General features: G+C 44.8%; 1 protein-coding gene across 8 annotated transcripts; it reads right to left on the bottom strand.

Annotated features, from left to right (window-relative positions):
- Positions 1-54: 54 nt before the first annotated feature.
- On the bottom strand, positions 55-21,091 carry IMMT (inner membrane mitochondrial protein). 8 transcript variants are annotated; one of them, XM_086891375.1, is made up of 15 exons: positions 20,933-21,091; positions 16,154-16,230; positions 15,573-15,762; positions 14,097-14,217; positions 11,857-11,937; positions 10,691-10,792; positions 10,007-10,143; positions 8,914-9,017; positions 6,883-7,018; positions 5,768-5,897; positions 4,109-4,123; positions 2,879-3,102; positions 1,889-2,020; positions 1,324-1,453; positions 55-1,004 (listed from the first exon to the last, which is right to left on the bottom strand). In XM_086891375.1, the coding sequence occupies exons 1-15, from the start codon at positions 20,975-20,977 to the stop codon at positions 397-399; spliced, it is 2,232 nt and encodes a 743-aa protein (XP_086747501.1). In that variant the 5' UTR covers positions 20,978-21,091; the 3' UTR covers positions 55-396. The 8 variants fall into 8 exon arrangements, with proteins under 8 accessions (XP_086747501.1, XP_086747499.1, XP_086747502.1 ...); XM_086891373.1 differs by lacking the exon at positions 20,933-21,091 and adding an exon at positions 19,305-20,707; XM_086891376.1 differs by lacking the exon at positions 4,109-4,123.
- Between the last annotated feature and the right edge of the window lie 28 nt (positions 21,092-21,119).

Here is a 21,119-nt window from a genome sequence, read left to right as displayed (position 1 = left end):
TACAGCCCAGCTGTAGCTGATGTTTAAACAGGAGACTTAAACAGCAGGAACAAGTGGTTGAAGTCTTGTTTTATTCAGCTGACAAAGTGGCAAATGATTAATGGCAGGTTACAAACATTATTTTGGTTGGATCACAAGCCCACTTGTAAGATGGGGAAACATTAATTCTTACACAAATTGTAGGGAAGCTTCCTGAAGTTGGTTGTCAGGACAACTCAAAACCAATAAAAATACAACAGGTGGTGAAATTAAATACAGTGCAAGGAAACAAGACAGTACCCGTGCTTTGATTTACCGCTTCCAGCCCCTGCCAACAGCTCTGTTTGAACCCTCAGGAGATCGTGGGCTTTCTCTGGCACTGAACAGCTGAACTGCCTCCAAAGCTCCAATCCTAGCTCACTGCACTTGGGTTGTTCCCAACCCCACAGCACTGGCGTATGCTGTCAAGATATCCACAATCTGTTTGGTTTCTAGGGTCATCCGCGCTTCCGTGAGCCAGTCGTGTGCCACCCTCCTCGACTCTCCTCGTAACTGGTTGACAAATTTGGCTGCCAGCTCCAGATCTCCCTGTTCGATGCAGTAGGAAGCGTAAGACAGTAACTTAAACGTGTCGAGGTCGTCGGGGCTGAGCTCAGCCGGTGGCTTCAGCTGCTGAGGGTGGAACACCAGCAGCGACTGCACGTAGGACAGGAAGTATTGGTACAGGCTGTTCCTCGTCTCGTCGATCATGGCCACTCGTTTTGCCAGTTTTTGGACCGTGTGGAACCGTGCTCTGAGGGCCTCCTCGCTGTACACGCCCCGTGTCAGGGACTCCTTGGGGAGAGCTGCTATTAAGGCTTCCGTGAAGGCGTTGTCGGCGCAGCTGGCCTGGATGGCCCTCACCGCGCTCCCCAGGGGCTCCGTGGGACCGTCCCCCGTGCCCGATCTCATGCAGTATTTGAGCGCCTCCACGGAAAGCCACAGCTGATGGGCCTTCCTGGCCTCCTCTTCTGCTACTGCGTGACCTGCAAGGGAAGCCAAGAAGGGGCTCTCAGTTGGGCACACGTGGCTTTGAGAACAAGCAGCAACAGCCATCCCTCTCCTCCCTCTGCTTTCCAGAGCAGCTGCCCCTCTGCACATGCTCTAAAGCAAGTCTGTCCCACAGTTTAGAGCCAGAACAAGACAACTTTTGGAAGGACCACTTCTGATTGCTCATTGGGGTTTGCTGGCTGCTCAGCAGTGTGAGCTGTGTGCCTAAGCCTGGGTTTAGATGCCCAAGTTCAGGCAAGGGGACTTCGGGGAACTCAGTTTTAGTCCTTAAAGACAAAGAAATTCAGTGCTCACTCTCGACTGCTTGCTCAATTCCCTTCAGCCTGGCATAGGCAGTGTTTATATCCAAGGTGAAGTTGTCAAGCTGTTCCTGAGTAAGACGTCTGAACTGCATCTCCTGTTCACTGAGCTTCTCTGATAGGTTCTGAAACAGAGTGTAATACAAGTAACAGAAACAGCTGGTAAATAATATCTACCTTATTTTTAAGACACATTTATAGATGTATATATATAATATTTATATTATATATAATATATATAATACATATTTATTATATTGTCCTTGTTTGGGCCCATGCATACAGTAAATGCACTATACCAGTAAGAAACCTTATTGGCATGAATTTAACAGTTACTGCAATTGTGTCAAAAATTTATCACCTATAGCAAAAGCTTTTCAGACCAGTCTGAATAAAACCTACACATTGAGGCACTCTATCACTTCAAGGTAAGCTTGCTTCCCTCCCCAGCCCCCATTTCAGTCCCCTGGAACATGGTTCAGGGCTCTTGTCACATGAAACGTGTGCTTTGCAAGGGTTTAAGTATCCCTTTAATTCCCCTGGGGACTGCTCTCTCTTACCTGCTCAAATTCTGTCTTCAGATCCTGCTCCTGGATCTTCAGGACATCTCTGAGGTGGTCGGTGTGGGCAGCAGCCTGGCGCCGGAGCTGGGTCCGCATTTCGCACTCCATCACCTCCCGCACCTCTTCCACCTGGACATGCACGAGGGGTGTAATGCACCAACAAGCTCAGCTGCTTGTCACACATTGCCACAGTATCACATCAGTGGTTAGTGAGGGACACTTCAGAGCAGTGGCACAGACAGAGCCTTTCATTTTAAAGACCTGCTGAGGTCCAGTTTTACAGCTGAGCCTTTTGCTAAAGATTTTAAGGAATAGATTTGTGGTTCACCATGTGAGAACTGCTGGTTACTTAGTAAGCACTTCACACAGCTATCAAAATAATATATAAAAAATACAGAACATGTCAAATCAAACACTCAAAACACTGGAAGCTGGTTTATAAATGAGCTTCCAAAACAATGAGACTTTACCTTTTCCCTATGTAGCCCTATAATGGCCACACATGGTCAGATCCAACAATGAAATTCTTTTCAGTGAGGGTGGAAAGGCACTGGCACAGACTGCCCAGAGAAGCAGTGGCTGCCCCAACCCCTGCGCAAGATCGTGCTGGATGGGGCTTGGAGCAACCTGGTCTAGTGGAAAGTGTCCCTGCCCATGGCAGGAGGCTGGAAGAAGGTGATCATGAAGGTCCCTTCTAACCAAATAATGTATTTTATTTAGGATTACCTAGGATTTATTTTGATCCAGTAATCCTATCTCCAACAGGAGACAAGTAACTTCACAAAGTCATTCCTTGTATGATTTTACCATTCCAACTTTGCAGCCATTTCCTTGCTCAACATCTCCTTTCCATGTTTAGCCTGGGGGTCACCTATGTGAAGTTTCCCACTACCCACAACATCCAAGTTGTCCCTTTGGGTTTTTCCATTAACTCTTCTCCCTCCTTTTTGAGCCTAAGATTTAACCAGGTCCTTTAGGTCACCTTACCTTCTTCTCCTGTTCTAGTTCAATCTCATTTTTGTGACGCTCCAGCGCTTTGGCCACGGCTACCTCAAAAGCTGTTTTATCTTCAAGTTTCTGTTTCTCCAGGGCAGACTCGATGTGCTGCTGCTCCCGGACGCGCTGCTCCGCCAGCTCCTTGTTGAGCTGGTCGATGCGCCGGTGGGCGTGCGCGATCAGGGAGTTCAGGTCATCTGTGGACAGCTGCCCAGCTGAAGGAAACACAGGGCGTGAGGGAGGGACTGGAAACCACAGGGAATCCACTGCAGTGCCCTCCCACCTCCCACTGGAGCACTCTGGGGCTCCAAGCAGTTATTGATTCGTGAGCTTGCTCTAGGGAGGGTCTCTGAGCACTTCAAGCCCTTGACCTCTTCTAATGCCCTCCTGAGACCACTTCCTGAACTGCATTTTCATTCCAGGAGAGAAATTATCTTGGTTTCTTCCAAAATATTCCCAGCTGTAATTTGCACTTCCATTCCATGTCACACTCAGAGACTGGCAACAGCTCTGTAATTTCTTGGTTTTTACACCACCACTTATTTTCACCTCTGCCAGCACACAGAGCAGCAGGGAATGTCACTGTGACGGACGTACAGAATTACATTTTCTCTTCAACAGACCTCAAGATCAAGTGTTCCTAATCAGATTCCTTACCCCAGATTTTACCTTTCAGGTTTGGCTACTCAGAGGGCAGCACAATTCATAATCACATTGGAGAGAAGGACCAAAGCTACCACTGCAGCATTTGGTGACCTGAGAAGGGCTTTATAAAATGCTGCAGATCATTTTGCAGTGGCTGCCAGTTAAATCATCTGTATGGAAAGCTGGGACTATTTGGGGAAAGCATTCCTGCAGGGTCTAAAGCATGACTGCACAGTCCTTCATCACCTTGCTGTTGAGTGCTGGACAAAGGACTGGCACAGAAGGACTTGGAGCAGTGGTGCTCATTGTCCAGTGGGAAAGCTGACCAGCAGCACCAAGCTCAGCTGTTGGATGTAATGGTGTTACAAAAAGATCAGTTTGTGGTTTAAGCAAAGTGTGTAAAATGGACTGGAAAGGATCCCAAGGCATACCTCAGCCTGAAATAGTCTAGCAATGCCACATTTCACCCTTTGTTGATAACTGCCTGTAACTTAAAGCCATGCCCCACACAAACATAAAGAAGGACAAAGAGAAGCAATAACTTTAAAGGGACGAGAACAAGTGACAGTAACTCACCTAAGTCAGTTATCTCTGCAACAGAAAGAAGTTGGGAAAGTTAATGCACATTCACTACAGCAAGGCAGTCATGCAAAAGTAAAATAGAAAACTAAGAGCTTATCTACAGTGACTTAAACATGAGACCAAGTCCTTAGGAATTAAGGAAGAACAGTGTGTGGAGTATAAAAGTCTCTGTATTACAGGCAAGATGTAGCCCAAGACACCCCAACCACTAAAATCACCCTTGGAAACCCACAGATGGACACTTGAATTCAGCCCAAGCAAGGAACAGAAGTCTGAAGTGGGAAAGTGCAACAGGACATTGGAAATTTTAGTCTGACATTTTTAGATTCTTACAGAACCTAAAACTTAAACAGAAGCAGTTGGTCACCAGTAAGAAACAGGGCACATGGAAGCTACCAGGAGCTTCCCTTTCCTCCCACAGAAAGGCAGTAATCACAAAACCCAAGATTTTTGTCCTGTGCAAGGAAAGGCAGCTCCATTCCCAGGGAGCCTGAATAAGTTTTTTTTTCTGCAGAACTAGCAACACCTCAAAAGCAAACTCTACAAACTATTGGCTAATTTCAAATGTTTTCCCCACATATACTGGGTGTGGGATTGGCCATCTTTAAAATGAAAACTGACCATTTCAAAGGTCTGGTGTAGTCATTTAGCCAGGAAAATTATTTTGTGGACTAAGGTCTACATTCCTAAAGCATAAAATACCATTAAGAAAATCTGTTGTAATTCTGCACTGTATACTTCAAAAAAAAATATTAAGGAAATACTGACAACACTTCTATTTTTCAAATGGCAGTTATTACTTCTATAAAAGAATCTGTAACCTGGAAATAAAGCCTTAACAGCTGCTTCTGAACACATCAGCTAGAAAAGTCTGAGATCACTTAGTATATTTATGTTAAACCCTGAGTGGAAATACCTGGAAAGCTGGGATTTTTAGGGAATTCATTTTTCTGAACTACCACAGACAGTAATTGTTCCATGGACATGCTACACATGGGTTCCTGCAGGAGCTCATCCACAGTAATGAACACACAAAATTCACCTCCTGCAACTCTGTTTGTCTTTCAAATGAAAGCAGTTAAGGCAAGGAGTGTGCAGGGAGCATTGCTGGGGGTGAGCTGACTGCACTGCTTTTGTGCTGCACTGGCTGTTGCTACAGGTGTGTTACTGTGTCAGTTTAGTTCAGAAATAAAATGTACTGCGGCAGGCGGGGTATGAACAATGAAACCTCTCAGTTTCAGTGATGATGTAGAAAAATTCAGGGAGTTCTTTATCAAACAGTGTTTTGTAATACCTCTAAATCACAGAGTCTAGCAAGTATTTGATTACTGATTAACACAGATTTGACTGAAATCTGGAATGAACTGGCTCCCTTCCTGAAATACCAGGGAGGGGAGAGATGGTCATACAACCAATATGCTATTTATCACACAAGAGCTACATTTTGTGATACTTCCCACACAGCACAGATAGAACTAATTCTCTTCATAATGCCTGCTTTAGCTTACTTAATTTAGTTGTGAATCATTTTCACTTCAGACCAACCAAATACTGTGAAAATCTGAAAACTGGGATGCTGGACATTGAGTGGCCAAGCAGTACAAACCACAGTGCAACGAGCATGAGGTAACCCCCCTCCAATGGGAGACTTACTCATCCCCTTCCAGCCAGGCTTCACGTCGGGCGTGATGCTGTCGAGCTCCCGCTGGAACTCCTCTCTGGCTTTAGCCACCAGCTCATGGTACTGAGCCACGATCTTGGCCTCAGATTGTGCTGCCTGAACCTGGAACAAACAAGGATGAGATTAATTTGGTTTTCAAGGCAGGGATTGAAACTGAAAGCACATACAATTTAAAGCCAAGCCCTGGGATACTGGCACATACCAACTCCCAGCCTAAACAAGGCATACTCGCTTGGGACAGCACAAAAACCCACCCTGTGATATTAAACCTCTTACACAATAATTATTTGCTGGAACTATCACCAATCCATTTTGCTTCACATGCCCACTGTAAGAGCCAGTCTGTAGCCTGTACAGGACCAAGAGTATCTTGAATTCAGTTTTTATCTTAAAACATCTCCAGCTCCTTTTCTTTGATCACAGGTTGCTGCCATCCCCGGTGAGTTCTGATATGAGTTCTGATATCTGATAGCTATCAGGCTATACTCACTCCAAACACATCTGATGAATTACCAGCTCTCCTTCAAAGGGAGATAACCTTCACCTTTACATTTCTTTCCTAGTCTTCTGAACTGCAAAGTGATTTACCACCAAGTCATTAGCACATGAACTCCTCCCTAACCCTGTGGTAAATTACCTTGGAATCAAGTGGAAAGAATTACAAGTTGCCAACAGAAAGGACTGGCACCATCGAGCCACCTGGACACTCTTTCAAGACAGGGCTCAGGTTCTCATGAAGATCTTGCCATGTCTGATTAGTGGCAATATAACCAGCTCAAAGCCTGAGTACAGCTACAAGAGGATGCATTTGCAATTCACAATGCCCTGGAAATGGTCACAGCACTGAGCCTGTCTGAGCTCAAGAAGTGTTTGGACACAACAGGCACAGGGTGGAATTCTTGGGGTGTCCTGTGCAGGACCAGGAGTTGGACTCAATGATCCTGATGTGTCCCTTCCAACTCAGCATATTCTGTGATTCTGTGAAATATCTCACCCACTGCAGAGGATTTGGGAATGGGTGGTTTGCACAATCTGTCAAGGAGTCCCTACTCTAGAGGCAATTACAAACAATCTGAGGAAGCTTTACCTTTTTCACCACATTGTCCAAGTCCACAATCATATGATGGAGATTTTCTTCTGCAGCAGCAATGTGAGGTTTGGCTCCTGCCAACTGAGATTTCTTGGCCTTCTCGATGACACCCTTTGTGTTCTCTAACTCCTCTCTGAAAAGAGAAGCAGCTGCTAAGTGTAACACATACAAGGCTTATCACCCCCCAAAAAGTTTACTTTATGCTGTTGGTACTCACAGGAAGAGCTACTGGGTAACTCTACTGGTGCTTCCTATCTACCAACTCTAAGATGCTTTGACTAAGGATTATTTTTTTCCCCCAGCCTGAAATCTAAAGGTGTCATTGTGGCTATTCCATGTAAAATGAGAATTATTTACACTGCAATTAGTACTCAGGGTTTAGCTGGAGGGAAGATGGAAGTTCACTGGAAAGAGTTAGTATTAGTCAAACTAGGTTAGAATTAGACAGTGGACATTTCCAGCACATAACAGCAGCAAGGACACATTTTTAATACAGATGTCTTACGCTTGCAGCAGTGTTTTGGACATGGTGACTGGTGAAGATTAATGAGGATGGGAGAGAATTTATAGGGCTCTGTAAAGATAGATTATGGATTTTTGTAATTAGGAAAGAAATACTTTCCTCTAGCACAATTGGAAATCAAGGAAAAAGTGAAAAAATGTTCCTTTTCCAAATCCATTCAAACCAATGGAGGTTTCCAATGACCTCATTAGAATAAGGAACAAGCTTTAAAATAAGTAAATTAAGAAAATAAATAAAAGCAAAGATATCCAGTAGAGCAATAGAGAATGAAAGCTGGTGCATGTGGGGTTTGCATTAGCTTTGTTTTAACAATGAAACCTCAATTACACCTCCCACTAATTTTAGTCAGCACAGCAACACCAAAGATAAGGGAAGTTTACAATGTGATAGCGACCATGCAGTTTCAAGGAGGCTGTTACCCTCTCAACCTGAGAAGCATCAAAGGGTTTCCAAATTTATTTCTTGTAACTTCATTACAAGGTCATCTTGGAGATACTGTTTGTCATTTTATTCCTGCTCCTTCAGTGCCCACAGACCACACTCAGGGCACATCAACATAGGTCATACAGACCCCTGGGTACGAGCAGTGCTGCCATTCAGAACTCAAGTTTTTCTTAGGCATGTGCTCAGTAAAAATCTAATTGCTTAAAAGCAATTCTGTGGACATAGGGAACTGCCAAAGGATGCTGCAAGGTTTAATTCTATCATTACAACTAGAAGTAGCTGGTGATGTTACTGACTCAATACACAGAGTGCACTCATGGAGTCATCCTTGAACAGTTTGGTTTGAAGGGACTTTAAAGATCATCTCATTCCACACCCTGCCACAAACAGGGACACCTTCCACTGGAACAGGTCTCTCAAGAGCCCCATCCAACCTGGCCTGGAACGCTTCCAGTGACAGGGCAGCCACAGTTTCTCTGAGCAAACCATGCTAGGGCCTCACCACCCTCACATGGAAGAACTTCTTCCTAATATCCAATCTAAATCTGCCCTCTGTCAGCTGGAGCCATTCCCCCTTGTTCTACCATAGTAAAAATGTCCCTCCCCAGCTCTCTTTGTAGCCCTGTTAGGTGCTGGGGTGCTTGAAGTTCTCCCCAGAGCCTTCCCTTCTTCAGGCTGAAGTCCTTAGTTCTATTATTAGGTTTATTAATAGGTTTATTATTAACAAAATTACTCAACAATAGTACTGGAAGGACTGTGTTGGTTTTTTTTAATATCTTGCTTGGACTTACCAGCACTCCATGCTAGTACTAAGGAGATAAACAACTTCTTAAAAAGAACAGGACTGTTTCAGACTCTGCCATAGGGAGGACTTTGTGCCCAGGCACCCAAGGTTTGCACATGTCAAATTAAAATGCTCATGCTAATGAGTATTAAACCGTTTCTGATTTGGCACAAACAGATCATTCAATATGACTCCACACTTTCTAGAAACTCATCTGGTGTTTGCCAGCCCTCACATGAGCAATGTCATTTATTACTCCAAGACTTAAGCAACTCACTTGGCTTTCAGAAGGGCATTGGCAGCTTCATCCACTGCCCTCCTCCGGTCCTTCAGCGCATCCTCCAGCGTGCGCCACTGGGAGGATTTTTTCTCCCCAGCATCCTGGGAAGCACAGATTCCTCATTAGGGTCATTACAATTACTGAACAATTACTACCACAGAGTGGAAGCCTGCCGAGATTCACGTGTCGCTGAACATTTCCCTCAAACTGAGCACCATTCTTGGGTTTTCCAGCAGCACAGCTGGAAGCTCTACAAGTGATGTTTATCTTCAGCATTTTGGTTTGGTTTTGTTTGATTCTTAATGGTTTTTCCCCCTGAACCACAGGGAAGAGCTTACATGAGGATCACTGTATGGTGCACAATGTATTGTGGGGAAAATCTCCACACATATAAAAGTACTTTAATACTTTAAAATTGCTTTTAAGCTTAATACTTAAAGTACCATAATACATTCAAAGTTGGTTGATTTTAAACAAAGCTTAGTATAAGCTTAAAAGCAATCTCTTAAGGCAGTTACTTTACTAGGTTAAGTCTTGAGTGCTTGGTTGGTTGCCCATGTTTAATTGCTGCTAATTGATTAACAACTGAATTTTATCTCAGCTCCAGAACTGAATGGGCAGTGGCAGATCCACACAAACCTCAGCATAGGCACACCACAAATGTTATCACTTGTACATTCCCTATTTCATGACAAGAAACAAAAAATCCAGCATGAGAAAGTTGGCAAAGGGAAAAAGTTCAGTGGAATTATTGGGGTGGACAGCGTGATCTTAACTAGGTAAAAAAAAGGATTGGGAATTAAAATAAAACTAATTAAAATACAGTGTAAAACTTATTTAAGTCTTAACTTGAATTTTCTTCTTGCAAAAAGAACATAGAGGAGTTGGGGAAAAAAAACTCAGCAAAATTCAAAACTAAAACCTCTGTATTATTTAACTATACCACATTTCACAAGCAGAAAGGTAAGTTAAAACTGAAATAAATATAAAGGCATTGCAAGGAAAGATTTCAAGTTTATTTTTAATTGAGATTAAAAGTTTTGCTAAATACAATGAAAAAGGAAAAATTTTTCCCTCTTGTCCAATTTACCTCAGACTCATCCATGGCCTCCTTCAGTATTTGGGAATGGGCATTCACTGCTTGCACAGCTGACTCCTGGGCAGTGATAGCCTGAAAGGTTACACGAGCAGTTTTGTTCAAGGCTCCTTCTAGAGTTGCTGCAAGGGCTGGAAAAGAAGTTAAGTCAATTAAACAATAAAGAAAAGACTTTATAATTAGTAAAATTACATGTTACAGCCTATACATCTCTTATATTATTTTCTATGATCTAGAAGTACTGGTCAGGTTGGGAGCTAAACAGCCATCTACAGAACAAGGTCACCAAAATGCTCTTCTCATTTGGAGCAGGGTTTGAGGGGCAAGGCTGCACCTACAGCAAAACACCACCCACTGGAAGACCCTTCCTGTGGGTTTGCAAGGGGGTGCAGGTATATCCTATGTTCATTTGTTTTAATGGTTCTTAAGATAAAAAAAAGTAAATTTTTGTATCTTCCTTGAACTTTGAAGTTCATTCCAATCTCAAATTTTCCATTATTTTTCAATTCTCAGTTGCTTCTGAGTGGGTGGAAGAAACTTCACCGCTACTTCCTCTGCCAACTCAAGACAGGGACAACAACCAAGAGGTGTGTGAGGAACTTAGGATAATAAAGCCAATACAATTCCACAGTTCTGTCCCATGCAACACACACAGGAACAGTGACAGTGTGGACTCACCTGATACCTTCTCTTGCTCCTCTTTTTCTCGCTGGGCAAGCCGGGCTGCAACTTCTTCTGGGGGGCGTTCTTTTACAGCAGGGGAACCTTCAAGTTGTTTACCTATTTGGAAGGAAAAATGAGTCAAACTGCTTAAGTGGAGAGTCAAAATTGGTGTACAGGTGTTACTAGTAGGGAAGTAACTTTATCAAAACTGATTTTTATAGGTATCACTTAGTAGATCTGACTTCTGCTCAAAGCCATGCTGGAACCACCTGAAGAATCTTTATATCCATAATTATAAAGGCCAGTCTCACAACTTAAAGACAAGAGCATGGACGGACACCCCACATGCATTTGGAGGTTTTCCATAGTCTAGTTACAAAATTACACAAAACTCAGAAGTCAAAAGCAAAGCAAGAAGTGAGAAACACTTATGGAGCCAAGTTTAAATTTCAAGTGAATCTCTGGTCTTGCTTTTTTTCAGTTCTCTTCTGGCACACTTACAAAAATCAACCCAAACAATGAAGGATGAGTGAGAAGGCTATGGTGGATCACAATTATACTCTATTCCTTGCCTACAGCCACCTAAAATGCCTTTAAGAGCGAGAATGGATCTAACTAATGCTCAAGATCAACAGCAAGTTACATCTGAACTGAGGAAACAGCCCAGAGCTCTCAGCCTCAAGCTGCAACAAAACCCATCAGATCACCTCTGAATAATGCTGATATTACTCTGCAGCATGTACTTACCCCTGGCATGCTTTCTACGAAATGGGTTCATAACTAAAACAATTTATGTAATCTAATCTCATCTGGAAGAGACCATCATCTCGAGGCTGGTGTCTCTTGTTGAGTTTAACAGTGAACAGTTTCTTCACTTGTCCCTGGGCAGAGATACCTGACTGAACAGCAGTCACAAAGCCACCAAGAGCAGGGCAAACTGGAATGTGCAAGTTCAGTTCAGCACAAAGTGCTCTTGTGCTCACACCTATACCTGTCCCAGGCATCAGTCGCAGCTCTCACTGTGTTAAAAATCTATTAACAGATGACAAAGGTTTTCTGCACAAGGCACAGAAACTCACACCTTTAAACAATGACAAATACCAACACAGAAGCAAGAATGCATGCACGTGAAACTAGAGGACTTGGGTTTTCTTCATTGTAATTCATATGACTTTTTTCACCTTCTTCAGTCTGTATCCCCGGAGCTGGCACCGACATGGCTACCCCTGTTGCAGAGATGATCTGTGCTGCAGCCTTGCCTGCTGTTAAACAGTTGCAGAACACACCAGTTAGTACAGCTGGGGAGATGGGCTCCATCTGCCAGAAAAGCACAGGCCACAACATCTTCAGCCAGGGGCCTGCTGAGCTGGTGAGGAGGGGCTTAAACCAAACTTCCTGGGAGAAGGGACCCAGGAAAAGGGAACCTCACTTCATGGAGACATGGTGGGATGGCTCCTGTGACTGGAGTGTTGGAATGGAAGGATGAAGGCTCTTTAGGAAGGCCTGGCAGGGGAGACAAGGAGTGCAATCACCTGCTTTGTCAATGACCAACTGGAGTGCATGCAGCTCTGCCTGGGGATGGATGAGGAGCAAACCAAGGGTTTATGGGTCTGCATTAAAGGGAGGGTGGGGACAGGTGACATTACAGTGAGGGTCTGTTACAGACTGCCTGAGCAGGATGACCAAGCAGATGAGGCCCTCCATAGATACAAAGGAGCTGAATAAGCCAAGAGCGAGTGACATCATCTCCCTGGATTTCTGAAAGCATTTGCCACTGTCCTGCATGACATCCTTATATCAAAACTGGAGAGACATGGATCTGATGGCTGAGCCACTCTGTAGATAAGGCATTAGCTGTATGGCTACACTCACAAGAGTTGTGTTCAATGGCTCAATGTCCAAGCAGACACCAGTGAGAAGTGTGTTTCTCAAGGTCACTGCTGGGACTAAGACTGTTTAACATCTTTGTTAGTGACCTGGGTAGTGGGATTGATGCACCCTCAACAGGTTTGCTGATAACATCCAGCTGAACTGTGCAGTCACGCTGGAGGGAAGGGATGCTCATCCACAGGGACCTGGACAGGCTCAAGAGGTGGGACTGTGTGAGCCTCATGAAGTTCAACAAGCCCAACAAGACCAAGTGCAACATCCTGCAGCTGGGTCAGGGCAAGGCCAAGCACAAACACAGGCTGGGGGGAGAATGGATCAAGAACAGCCCCCAGGAGGACTTTGGGGTGCTGGTGGATAACCATGTCACATGCACAGGCAGCCCAGGAACCACCTGTGTCCTGGCTGAATCCCCAGCAGTGCAGGCAGCAGGTCATGGGAGGTGATTCTGCCCCTCTACTCTGCTCTGGTGAGGCCCCACCTGCAGTGCTGTATTCACCTCTGGGCCCTCCATATTAGAAGGACATGGACCTGTTGGAGCAAGTCCAGAGGAGGCCACAAAGATGCTCTGAGGGCTGAAGCATTTCTGCCGTGGGGACAGTCTGGGAGAAGTGGGCCTGGAGAAGAGAAGGCTCCAGGAAAAGCTTCTAATACATTCCACTACCAACAAGGGGCTACTTGAGAGCTGGAGATGGTCTTCTGACAAGGCCATGGAGTGACTGAACAAGGGGGAAGGGCTTCACACTGATAGAGGGCAGGGTTAGATCAGATGTTAGGAAGAAATTCTTTATTGTGAGGGTGGTGAGGCACTGGACCAGGCTGCCTAAAGAAGTTGTGGCTGCCCCATCCCTGGAAGAGCTCAAAGCCAGGTTGGATGGGCCTAGTGGAAGGTGTCCTTGCCCTTGGCAGGGGGTTGAAATTAGATGATTTTTAACTTCCCTTCCCAACCATTCCATGCTAAGTGCTATAATGTAATATCAGGGACATAAGACTTAATTTTTTCCTCTGTAGAAACATATTAATTGGATATGGATGTAATTATTTCCAGAAGATGATTTCCTAGATAAACAGCAACAAGATATTAGTTACGCATACACAGAGCCATTAGTGATAAACATAAAAAGACATCACAACTGCTTCTCTCTAAATGAGTTCCATTTGATCTGGCTTTACAGTAGCCCAGTAATTACCCAAAATTAAGTGTCTTGTGCATGCAAGAGCCTCAGAGTCCAGCACCTGAAGTTCTCGTCCTGCCAAGTCTCATATGTTATCTATGCAGGTTAGTAACTGTTTATCTTAGATTCTAAATATCCTATAAATTAAATACATTTCCTAAAAAATAGAGGGAAAAACAAAAGCTAAAGCCATTTTAGGCAAATGCTAGGACTTGGAAAGAAAATAAAACATTAATTCTAAGAAATTACAACATTTACCTTCAACCATTCAAAGGACAATTTTAATCTACTATAACATATATGATACAGGGCATCATTACATTATTTGCTTATTTATACATGACATTCTATAAATTTACCTCCTTTTTCCTCTGTAGGAGCAGCAGCTTCAGGTTTTGGAATTTGGGATTTGGAAGCAGGCTGTTTAGACTCTTTCATTACTTCTGCTACAGATGAGATCTTCAGTGGACCTTGATGTATCTTGAAAAGTCAGAAATAAGAAATACCATCAGGTTTTTCAAACAGCTTGGATTTCACTGATTCCAGTATAACGGAAAAGAACTTTTCCATATCAGGTGTCTGTACCATATATCTGAGCTTCAAACTGTAAATGAAAACAGCTATCTAGTGTCTTGATTTTTAATTCAGAAGGAATTTTCAGTTTTCACTTCTCCAAAAATACAGGTAGAATTGTGGAGGTTTTCACTATAAACAATTACTTATTAAATTATGCATAAAACCAAACAGTTTCATGCCCCAAATATCCCAAACACTTCTGAATGTGTTAAATGAAGAAACCCCAAGTTTGGCTTCACTGATTTCCTTTTGAGAGGCTTCAGATGCTGTTGGTTGGGGCAGATAAACATTCAAACACAGAGTATTGTGACATTTTATGTTATTAATCCCTTAATATCCATTGTGGAAAGCCACAAGGTAAAAATAAAACCATCTGAGTTAGAGCCATGACTGGGGACATGGTAACTCTGCTGATCAATCTGGTTTGTAAAATTCCCTAGTGCCTGGGAAGCACCAAGAGCTGAATGATCACACAAAGTGTAGCTAAAATGAGAAGAGAGGAAATTTTGTCAACTGATATCCCCCCACTCATTAAGAACAGCTTTCTTAAATTCAATTAAAAATATTTTGAGTTTCCTGAAGGCCAAATGGCTTCTGAAAGCCCAAAAAAAACATGGCCAGAGCAGATTTTCAGTATTCTTCATTACTGGGAAGTGCTTCCTTTCACATGCAGGAGCAGAGAAACTTCCAGATTCCAATTTCCATAGTTGTGCCAAAGGCAGTATCAGATTCTCCTTTCTCTAGGGTAGTGCCACTAAGATTTCAAAGTAAGATGCTTATACCTGGCTCTGTACCATTCTAATCTTTACTCATTCAAGAATGTTCTCAGTCCTCTCTGAAGTAAGTTCATTTGGAGTAAGTTTTGTAATTCTGCTACACCACTAACTACACACTAAGCCTCTAGTAAAGCAGTCAAATTCCAGCCTGTCACCTGCCTGTCTCCCTCCCCATTTTATTTCTGAGTATAAGCAGAGCAGCTATTCAGTTGGGATTCTACTAGATTACTTTACTGTAAATAAAAATAAGTTTTACAACCCACACACCACAATCACAAGATGGCAATAGGAAACATACAAGCATCACTTCTGCAGCAACAAGTAGGAACTGAGCTCATTATTCTTATACATTAATTTAAGGAATCTTAAACATTTTTAATTCTTAGCACAAAGCAAAATTAATCAGAATCTGAAACCTAAGTGCAGATACTCTCTTTAAAAACCAGAGAAGTGAATGTGTGCAGGTGGATGGAAAACACTTACTGGTTTCTTTGGCATTGGTGTGCTGGAAGGTGCAGGGCCAAGTGCCATCTCAAAGAGTTTGTCAGAGTAGGGAATGGCCTTCTCCACGCTCTCCCGGAATTGTTTGTCATAGCTGGCATACAGGACGGTTCCACCTATCCCTCCACCCACAAACAGGAGACCTGCACCAATGACTTTGCCCACAGAAATGCTGAGGAGGAAAGAAGAGAGTGATGTAAATTACATTATATGGCAAACATCAGTTTGTGAGTCTTCAGCTTACAGCTGGGGACCACCACTCTGTTCCAAGACCTGCCAACAAGCCCAGAACCTACTTTAAATCACCTTCACCCTGGTACAATACTGGTTAGCAACTAACCCAAAGGTACGATGGCAGCCCACAACTTCCATAATAAATATTGATCATCTTAAACTTCTTCATCTAAATGTGACTGAACCAAACAAGGAACATGAGAACAGGAGTTACTCCACACAAAAATCTCACTGCCAGGAGTCTGCTCTCATGTGAAACCAAGGAGCAGATTCCCTCTTGGCCACTGCACCTGCAGAACCAGTTCCACCCTCCAAACCCCGCTACGTACCCAGACTCTCCAGAGTGGGTGGCATATCCGCGGTACAGGCGCGATGGACGGAGTGAGGCTCTCACACACCGACTGTTCTGTGGGGGCAGGAGGCAGGGTTAGCAGGGAGCACAGTGAAGCATCCCCCCCTCAACAGCAAGACTGTTTGTTGATTTGCTCCATTGCCACAACCTCCGTGTGTCTGTAGGAAAGCTGTGACCTAGAACAGCGCTGGACTCTTTTCTGTAAACACATGGACAGCTTTCCCATGTGCAGCTTGCAGGTTAAGGGCTTTTTAAGCAGCCATTAAATTATTTGAAAATTTAATTTAAAATTTGAAAAACAAGAAGGAACAAACCCCTACCCCAGCTTCTTTCTGCATTTATTTTGCTGATTTATGTAATGGGCAGGACAGCTGTGTTAGTTTCAGATGCACTTCAATCTCATGAACTAGAACAGTTCACTGTGAGCAGGGCAGGACACAACAGCTGTTTAAATGCTTAAAACTATTTTTAATTATTAAGATATACAAGCAATTCTCCTTGAGCTTACAAACCAAGACCTCTTCTTTAAAAGAACTAATAACCTGTACACTTTCCAGACAGACATCATATTACAATATAAATTAAATTAGTATATGAAGAGTGATATTTTATTATATTCTATGTAGCAAAATCCACATTACCAAGATTCTTATCTTCTCTGAAAGACTGGTTAAGCTACTCTAAGACTACAGAAAGAAGAAAACACGCTGTTGCCCTCAGAGGTTTTTTTCCCCACGTGGGAATTACTAACAGGGAAGTATAGGACTCCCAAGAAATCAAAGCACATGGTACAAAAAGAACTTTTCCCACATTTGAGGTATTTTGCCCAACAGGGAATTTTTTCTTTAAAAAAGAAAAAAATGGAAGATGCTTCACTACAACACAACCCCAGAAGACAAGTTTTTCTATTGCCTTTTGTACATGGCAATAACATGCACAACTCTTGTGGTTTAGGTTCTATCCCTGTCCAACAGCACAGACAGGAAAAGGCAGGAACACTGCATTCTTATTCTTTCCACAAAGGCAGCCAAAGCATTTTTAATTAGTAGCAGGAGCACATGTACAGCGAGAGGAAACATGCTCCTTTTAGCCCTGAGACCTTCAGGAGCCCTCACTGTGGGTGGTTTTTTGGATTGTGATGGATAGAAAGGGCAATATAATAATAAATATATTCTGTAATGTTTTTGATTTTCTGACTTGACTGCCCCAGGAGCACTTCCTGAGGCTTCACTGGTCCTTTCAAGGGGAATTTCACTAATAAAAGACTCACAAATCATTTTCTTATCAACTTTTGAACATGCTCCTGACTCCCAGTACACAATGAAGCACAGGAGGAGCAAAATAATCCAGCATTATGCATACAGCTCAATCCAATAAAAAAAGAAGGGAAAAACTCCTGATTTTCTGTTCATTAGTTCAAACTGAATTTCCAGCACTTTGGGATGATGTTATTTTAGATGGTGCTCCCTCAGAAATAAGCCATCACTTGTGAGCTCCTGGCCGGGCTTTCTGGAGGCTGTTGCACCCTGCATCATTATCATCCCCACACCTTTGCTCAGGCTGGAGCTGCCTTCTGGGCCAGCCCTGTCCCTGGTGGCTAAAACCCCCACTCACACCTGATGATGGCAAACAACACTGGATCCATATGGCTCTACACCCTCAGCAAACATCAGTTCCTACCCTCAGGATCAGGCTGTGCTCAGGGAGCCACCAAGGCAGAGGAGAACACCTGTTTCTCTTAGCTCAGCATTTATGCTTTATTCACCAGAAGGGGGTTTTTGGAAGGATTATTGATTTTAGTCCAGATGATCTTTCCATATCTCTTCCAGCCTGGACTGTTCCAGAATTAAATCCTCATTTCTATTTATTTTTCATCAAGATGAGAGGAACCAAAACACGGGCCGTCCATCTCCAGCACTGGGATTCACACATGTTGAAATGGGAGCAGTAATTAAACCCAAAACAAACCCTCGTCAATTGTATCTTTTAAGACACTGCAACAAATTTCCACAGCTGGCCAGTGAACAGCAAATTAAAATCTGTAGGTATCCATGTTTTATAAACAGAATCCCAAGTTCAATTTTCCTCCCTCATATACAAATACACAAACACCTCCAAAAAACCACGGATGTTTTAAAAATCAATTTTTAAAGAAGCATTGCTCTCTTTTGGCCACCATAATAATATTGCTTGTATCTGCTGTATCGCCATGATTTGGAAACTTGCAGGTAGTTTCTAATCGCCCTTTTGCATAATTTCCAGGAATTTGTACATTTTTAGACCCCTGTCATTTGTAATAATGCCTCAAAGAATTTTGCAGAAATACACCATATGTGCTTTGCTGCACCCTTCAAAAAGCAGAAATAAACCACTTTCTGTCCTGCAGAAGAGAGAAAATTCTTTGGATGAGGCAGCACAAACACAGTAAGGATACCCACAGCAAGGGCACTGCAGGGTGCCCCATCCTCCTTCTCCAGCAGTTCTACAAAGTATTTGTTTCACTCAACTTCTGAAATGCTTATTATTTTACATTCATTATCTACTATTTAATTACCACAGGAATCACTTTGCAGGGCGTGTCTCACCTTCACTCTGGTTAATATTATGAGCCCCAGTGATTTAAGGACATTTAAGGATATCCATGTGAGCTCACCCTGCCATAGTGCTCAGAGCAGGAAGGCATGGCAGAACATCATTAAACAAATAAAATTTGCCTTGCAGGTTTATACTTTATGTGTAACTTCAAATAACCATGGCCAGGACACACCATCCTCTGCTCATTCAGTTCCAGCTCAACCTCTCAGGCATCAAGCTCGAGCATCCTGATCCAGAATTTCTGTAACATGGGATTCATGCATTTAAACAGAAAGAGGAAACCAGAAACTTCAGAGTAAGACAGAGGTAAGGTACAACAACACAACTCTGATTTCCCATCCATCAAGACTTCTGCCAAATATCACATACTTTTACTAAAAACCCTATTTCTTTTCACAGAAAACTTAAAAAATATTTCAAGAGAGAAGTCTTTCTGCAGCACTGCACATGTAGCAGAAAACATTTCTGAAAGTGATGAAGATCCCCTTCTCTCAATTTACTTTTACAAGTTTAGTGATGCTTCATGCACAGACCTCACAGGAGGAAAGAATGAATAAAGTTTTCCCAGTCTCCACCATGAGCTTTCTGGTACAGATAAGAAACTTCAGAGACTGCTGTGCCATCTCTGTGTTTGCAGAGTTCTTAGGGATAAATTCTCCCCTGTGAGGGTGGTGTGGTTGCCCAAAAAAAACTGTGGATGTCCTATCCCTGGAGGTGTCCAAGTCCAGACTGAACAGGGCTTGGAGGAAACTGGCATAGTGGGAGGTGTCCCTGCCCAGGGCACAGGGTTTGGAATGATAAAGCCTTAAGGTCTTTTCCAATCCAAAGCACTCTGTGACTCTTGCACCAAATATTTATAGCCCGATGACCAACTTCCAGCTGCAAAGCACCACCCTGGCTGTTCCGGAGCTGTACAGTCATTCCAGACACAGTCTTCTAAAGGCCCAGCACATACAAATCGCCTCAAGTGATAAATATCAGCCAATGCCTGGTTTCTGTCTTCTCAACTTCCAGAAGAAACTTTCCACAGCCAGGCAAACCCAGAGCCTTTTTCCAGTGGGCATCAGGTTACCCTCAGAGCAGCAGAGCAAACGCAGCTGCTGCAGTGGGAAAGGCTGGAGCTTTAGAGGGAAGAACAGCTTCTCCTTTGCTAAACCGTGAGAACAGAGCGTAATGAACAGAGGGTAATGAACACGGGGATGAAAAGCAGGATAAAAAAGTGATCTAATCGGGTTATTTTTTATCAGGCAGCTGAAATACAATCTGGGGCCTTGGTAAGGAGTCACCCTCACTATAAACCCTTGCGGCTTCCTAAAGTTGGCCTACTGCTTTAAAAAGGCTCCACAGCATATCACCATCCTTATCTCTGCTGATAAGCAGAGGCAAAGGTCCCGGACATGCAGCACGAGTCCCACGGGCACTTCTTCCCTCGGCATCGCGTGTTGTGTCCTTTCCGTGTCCCACCGCGTGGACAGGAGCTCCTTACACATGAGCGCTGACATTGCTCGTGTCACCACGCTACACAGCGGGACGCGCCGGTCCCGACCCTTCGGGCGGCCGGACCCACCGGGTTCAGGAGGGGCTGCGCAGGAGGCCGCGCCGGGAAAGGCAAGGTCACGTCCTTCCCCGCCGGGGAGCGCGCCTGCCACCCATCCACGCGCCATCCCCGCGGGGCCGGCGGGCCGTGCACGTCCCCACCGAGCCCCCGCCGGCCCACGGGCAACGCCCGCGACTCCCGGCGCTGTCCCGGGGTCTGGGCCGGGCGCGACGCAGCAGAGCTGCGGGCCCGGCACGGGCATGGCAGCCGAGACTACAGCCCCCAGCAAGCAACGCGGAGCCTCGCCACCCCATTCAGGACTACGAGTCCCCGCGTGCTTTTGCGGCGGTGCCTCATTCCGTCCCGCGCTGTCCCGCCGCGGTGCACGCTGGGACTGGTAGTACACCCCACCGACCAGCGCCCGCCCCCCGCCTCCGTTGGCGGTCACGGCCGCCCGTCAAAGGCTGCGCAGCCAATCGCGGCCCGCTCGTGCGGAGTCATTCAGCGCGCGCCGAGCCGCGGTCACAGGGACTCCCCCCTCCCCACAGGCCCGGGCCGGCCGTACCGGTCGCAGGGCTGGTTACAGCGGGGGCGGGTGGCGGGGCTCCCCCGGGGAACGCTCACCTGCTTGGCCGCGGCGAGCCCCGCTCGGCGGCACGCCCGCAGCATGGCTCGGAGCGGCGGCCGGCGCGGCCCGCGGGAAGGCGCCTTGCGCGGGTCCTGCCGGCGCCGCCTCCGCCCCCCCCTTCAGCGGGCACTGCGCCTGCGCGGGCGCTCCCGCCCCGCCAGGGGGCGGCCGCGTGTGACGGGT

The sequence above is a fragment of the Cyanistes caeruleus genome, chromosome 5 (assembly GCF_971803275.1).
Source record: "Cyanistes caeruleus chromosome 5, bCyaCae1.hap1.1, whole genome shotgun sequence".
In the NCBI taxonomy this organism is placed as follows: Eukaryota; Metazoa; Chordata; class Aves; order Passeriformes; family Paridae; genus Cyanistes; species Cyanistes caeruleus.
This window is presented reverse-complemented; position numbering and strand designations above follow the sequence as displayed.